The following is a 6,000-nucleotide window of genomic DNA, read 5'->3' on the forward strand; positions in this document are numbered from 1 at the left end:
GACAATGCTTTTCAAGGAAAAAGAAAATTCTTTTTTTCAGCTGGGGCACTAACTGGGTAAGCCTTTATGGGAGCTGTCATATAATGGATCATTTAGGGTATTTCATACATTTGTTTTTTAACCTATTTTGTTGTTTTTGTTGTTTGTAAACAAGGATTTGGAACCTAAATAGATAAATTCTCTATGAGAGGTTCTTAGAGGGTTTTTTTTTTTTTTGGCTTGATATGTCAGGGGTCCCTTTCCAGTCACAGAAGCATTCAAGGTATGGAGTTCAGCACTGAAGTGCAGACTCAAAACATGTAAATTGAGTCCTTTCAAAGAAACTTTTAAGCAGATACACTTTCTCCCTGCCCTTCTATACCCACACTTCTCTCACTCCACAACCAAAAACTGATGTGTTTTCCTAGAATGATTATTTTCCATAGCTACTTGAAACACCTAATGAACACTTGCAGGTTCTAAGTGCTGAAGCTGACTAGAAATCCTTTACTTTGTAGACACTGACAGTGGAAGACTAGAAATCACACCGATAAGAGGCTTTTCCCTAGAATACACATTGCTTTATTAATCTTCCTGCTCAGCAGCAAAATTTTCTGCTCAAATAAATTGCTGTTCTTAATTTCTCTTCACACTGGTACAAGAAGCTAAGCATTCTGAGCACAGGACATTGCCAGTCTAAAAGCAGCATTGTTAAGCTGTTGCTGATGACACAGATGTGCTCCAAAATGTCTCCTGTGAAAGAGAAGAGCAGCAGCATTGCAGGGCAGCTGCACTGAACAAAAGGTCTTTCTTTTATTCTAGCTTGGAGTATGGTTTCTCCAGGATTACTGTTCTTGATACCTTGTCAGAGCATGCATGATGTTCTTGAATGAGAAATCTTCCAGTGTTTCTCATTAGCTTTCCTCTCCTTTTTAAGCTGATGTGTTTTCACTTTGCAACACTTTCGTAGAAGTTTCCATTTATGATCTTCTGTGCTTCAGAAGCAAAGGAATCTACTGTATTGCATAACAGTTGTTTGAACTCTCACTTTGAGGTCAATCTAGATAAAATGCTTGGAAATTTCATTTAGAAACAAAACCTGAAAACAGTCTGTTGACAGCAATGCACTGTGTGGCAGAAGAGGAAGGGACTCTGATGTCTGTGGCTGTGAAAGGAGGGGAGCTTCCTGTTCTGGGGAAAGACCCACGGGATAGTGAAGTGCTTTAGATCTGTACCAACCATACACAGTAACCAAGGGAGAAGAAGAGAGTTTGGAATGTTCACTACAATTTTGTGTTGCTATTCGTCATCTTAAGTCCCTCTGTGCATGTATTGTAATTGATACAAACAAAAGTTACTGCAACTTTCTCAGCAATGCACAGATACATTTTTGAAATTTTACACTTGCAAATCAAATGAATGAAATCTCAGGATCCTTTCTTTCACTGGTTACTCCAGAGCTTGAAGTTACTGGGCTGATCATTGTGCTAGAATAAAACTTAGGCTTATGAAGTTTTTAAGTGTATGATTACTTGGTTGTTTTGAAAGTGCCAGTGTCTAGCTGTATAATTTTATGTAGCTATTCATAGGGGAAATCTTAAAGCAGATTAGAGAATAGCTAAATAAAAAGTGAAACTGTTAGATTTCATTTAATATTTGCTTTCATAGTAATGTCAGCAAGGCAAATGAAACTGGTAAATAAATGAAATGTAGCCATGGTAATTTGTATGTATCAACTGACAGAGTTATAAATTTTGTCCTGGATTCCTACACAAGTGTTTTTACCAAGCATTAAATCTCTTGGTGCTAGTGTTTAACTATGGATGTACATAATCATTCTTGCTTGTTCTTAATTTGTTTGTAGATTTGACTTTATACCACAGTCCCATAGTAAGCATGTGAATATTTCTATTAATTTAGATGGCACTGTACTATGTAGTATTATACAGTAGAATAGTACTACTTTATAATGCTATATAATATTAATACATAGTTTCCTAGTGCTCACTGCAGATTTGATATGAAACTATGTAAAAAAAGTTTTGGTAGCCTTAGAACCAGTGAGCATCTATTTTATAGAGGTATTTCAGAAGTTGCTAATATCTCTAGAAGAGGAATAGTATTTTTAGAAGTAAGTGCATGCTAAAATAAAGAAAAGGCCTAAAAATACATGTCAGTAATTTTTATCAGTGTGGAAATTGTTTTACTTGCCCTGAAATGGTTAAACATACAGAACAGTATGGAATTAATGGGAAATGAGCTTTGTAAATAATCCTCAGTTCTTTTTGGTATGAGAACATTCTTTTCTTGCAAATCAAGTGAATGGTTTCCTTTGAATATAGTTTAAACATTTAAAACTGTAGAATGTGTGAATGTATGCTGCAAATGTGTATTTTCTTACTGGCTGATGTATTTGAGTTTAAATGCAAAATATCCCCATTCTTTCAGGAATGCCTTTGTTGCAGTACTACCTACAAGTGTGCTCTCTGGTCTTGTATTTATTTAAATTTCTATAGCTTATCTATGGGTAATAGATAAGTATAGTCATTGGCTTTGATAGAAAGGTATTTAAACCAAAGGGAGAGCAAAAGGCTTATGACCTCTCAAAATCTTTCCCCTCTTTTATTTCATTACAGCTTGTAATGTGTGGTACCTGAATTCAGTGGAGATGGAGTCCCTGACAGGTTACCAGGCAGTACAGAAAGCCTTGAGCCTGACGCTGATGCAAGATCCTTCTCCTATCTCAACTGTTGTCCATTTCAAGGTGTCTGCTCAGGGAATCACACTGACAGATAATCAAAGAAAGTAAGCAAAAGAAGGATGGGAAGAGAATATCTGGCCCTGTTCCTGTCAGGTGTTGGCCTGTATTGATTTGGTGTTCCTAGTTATATTTTTCAATCTCTGTCTCAGGATACTAGGATTATAGGAATGATGGTGACTGGATGGCTGCACTACAGGAAAATGTATTTTTTAGGCTTTGGACTTTATTTCCACCTGGCGTATTTTACCTTTGGAAGGTCACTTTGATACGACATTTTTTATTATTTCTCATAAAAAGGGAAAGTAATGGCTTTGCTAGCATTTGATATTGAACCTGTTCAGTGAAATAATTTATCTTCATGATGTCTTTCACCAGTATCACTGAACAGAGCTGACTTAAGCAGATGATGTGTATCTCCCGGATCTGAAACAGGGTTTTGGATAGTCTGTAAAAAACTGTGATAAAAATCTAATTTGTATTTACTTTGTTCTAAGTGCTAGTTTGGCTACCAAAAACTCTTTCAATTAGAAAAATTGCAATAACGAAAGACAACAGCAATTCATTATAGGTTAAAAAGAAGGAAGTGCCAGACTTCTGCATTCTGCAGGGTTTGCAGTCATCTGTAGCAGATCACGGAACATTTACCTTAATTGTAATGCCTAGGAGTGTGAATATTTTGAAATGTAATATGATAAGATTATTCACAATTTCCACAAAGTTGTCTGTCCCACTAAAACAGTATCTAAATGGCCAGTTTTTAGAAAAAATACATTTCATATTCCTAGCTCTTAGCTTTAGAATCAGTTTTCCTTTTGTTCAAAAACTTGATGTTAGTGTTTTAAATATGTATTTATTGGGTTGGTGCAGTTCAGGTGGCTTTCAAAGTCACTCAGAGGGAGCAAAAAGTATTGTCTGTATTAAATTAAGACTGAATATAATTTATTTTTCAGATTAGTTTATTGTATAGAATTCTAAGCATCTTTACTCCTTCTGAAATTTTTTTTATTGCTTCCTATCCAGACTCTTTTTTCGGCGACATTATTCAGTCAACACTGTTCTTTTCTGTGCTTTGGATCCACAAGACAGAAAGTAAGTATGACAAGCAGTATTTTTAGTATGTTATTTGGATTGTTCTACCAAAAAACCCCAACAAACAAACCAAAACTAACAGAGGTTTCATTTTTATTTCTCCATTCTATGTTTTTTTACTGCTTTCTTAATGGACAAGGTGGATGAAAGATGGCCTTTCTGCAAAGTAAGTGGAGTCTCTTTTAACTGAATGTTTTAGGAATATAATGAAAGTGATCAGTTTCATGGTCTTCTAAATTACTTTTGTCTGAGATGTGGAAGGGAAAGCAGATGTTCAGAGACAAAAGTCTCTCAGCCCTTTGTAATTAGACATCGGTTACTTCATCTACACCTCTCCAGTTATGTGATGAGTGGTGGTGGGAAGTCTGGAGCTAGAACTAGCATGGTTTATTTAGACTGCAGGGTTGTGATTTTACTATGGTTTCAGACATTAGAGATATTTGCCTCTCAGTTTTGTGTTCCACCTGTCCAGCAAGACTTAATGCGAGCTTTTCTCACTTAGACTGATAGCTTTAGAAAAAATTGCTCTCCTGGTACATAGATGAAAACACTCCTTGTAATACTACTGTGTGGCATAAATACATGATCACCTGTGGATTACAAAGTGTTTTCTGTTGAAAGCAAACATTGTTGTCACCCTTTAATCTAAAGAAACAGAGAGGCTCAGCACTTGTTTCTGGAAAGGAACAGAAATAGATGGCTTAAATCCATTTTCCAGTACTCTGTCCACCAAGGTGTTTGGCCGTCAAAATCATCTCCTTGGGCAATCCCCGATATACCACACCATGTGCCCCCAAAACTAGGTAAGAGAACAGCAGTATTGCATCAAATTAAATACATCTTCAGGGTCAGCAGCATGTCTCTGACAGCAAACAGTACAGGATACCATAGGGACAGAGTAGAAGGAAGGGGACAGTCTTTCCCTGATTCTCTCCTGAGCTGGCGGGTCCATCTGGACTGCTCTGTTTAACAGTCATGTGGAGCCTTGTCCATCAGAACAGAGAAGTCTGCTATGTATGCTTGGTTGTGTGCTTGGTTTCTGCAGTATCTTTTCTGTTATATGAAGTGAGGCAATGCCTATCTGTCAGTTCTCTGACATACTGTGATTGCTGCCCTTGCAGAGTGTTTGGGTTCATTGCCAGGAAGCAAGGCAGTGCCACAGACAACGTATGCCACCTGTTTGCAGAGCATGATCCGGAACAACCTGCCAGTGCCATTGTGAACTTTGTATCAAAGGTCATGATTGGATCCCAGAAGAAGATCTGATGCCTTTCCATCCTTGATTCAGAGCTCTTCGCTGACATCACCAGAGGAAATCACTGTGAGAGGGAGAAAGGCTATTCAGCAACAATGTCTGAATACTGTCATTCCCAAAAAGGAAAGCAGAGGGTGATCTGTGTATTGTGTTTGTGAGTGCTCAGGCTTCTATTTCAAAGTGCCTCACAAAGCATTATTTCTTCATTTTTATATCACAGGACAAAACAAAAGAACCTGGGTGCCACCCAAAATCACATAGCCTTTACCTGAATGAAGCATAAATGAAGAACTTTTCTCCTGACGGGTTTCTAATGTAGCTTCATATGCTGTTTCTCACAATTTATTGGAGCACAAGTAATAGATTGCGCTGCTTTTCTGTTCAGGAAGTGTTTTGTAAAACCTTCACAAAGGCACTTGCCATGGTTGCATCAATGGTAGCTACAGGCCTTGCAAACATGCTTTTAGGAGAATGATCATCGGAGGAAAACTATTTGCTCTTCCCTATGTCTTTGTGATCTGTGATGAGAACTGAATGGAAAAAAGAGACGATGTATGTGAAGAGAAGGTTTGTGCATGTTGTTTTCTGGTAAGAAAGGAATGGCTGTATTTACTGTTAAGAAGGCTGAGCTGTTTTAGTTTGAAAGTTTTTCAATAGAGCAGAAGTGGCAGAACAAAAAAAAAAGTGAAAATCTGCTATAATTAGGTGGGTTTTGTAAATGTTTTTTAATACAGAAAACCAAGCAGGGAAGATTAAGCATTTTAGTAATTACATGATAAAAATGAGGGAAGAACAAAGAGGAAGATTGTATAATTTATACAGTTTTACCGGTGAGAGATTATTTATAGTGGATCTCAGATTTTGGTATGTCAGAGATAATTCTTAATCTAGATCAGTGTTGATCTTTACCTCTTAA

The 6,000-nt window shown here is 37.0% G+C and overlaps 1 protein-coding gene across 1 annotated transcript in view; it reads left to right on the plus strand.

The window, feature by feature from the left end:
• Positions 1 to 5,095, plus strand: part of TNS3 (tensin 3) — a 104,121-nt gene extending 99,026 nt beyond the window's left edge. Inside the window, exons 23-26 of the mRNA XM_062498303.1 lie at positions 2,616 to 2,784; positions 3,761 to 3,829; positions 3,969 to 3,995; positions 4,951 to 5,095. Coding sequence (XP_062354287.1) covers positions 2,616 to 2,784; positions 3,761 to 3,829; positions 3,969 to 3,995; positions 4,951 to 5,095 — 410 coding nt within the window. The remainder of the gene's footprint in view (positions 1 to 2,615; positions 2,785 to 3,760; positions 3,830 to 3,968; positions 3,996 to 4,950) is intronic.
• Positions 5,096 to 6,000: the final 905 nt, after the last annotated feature.

Source organism: Cinclus cinclus, chromosome 1, assembly GCF_963662255.1.
Source record: "Cinclus cinclus chromosome 1, bCinCin1.1, whole genome shotgun sequence".
NCBI lineage: Eukaryota > Metazoa > Chordata > Aves > Passeriformes > Cinclidae > Cinclus > Cinclus cinclus.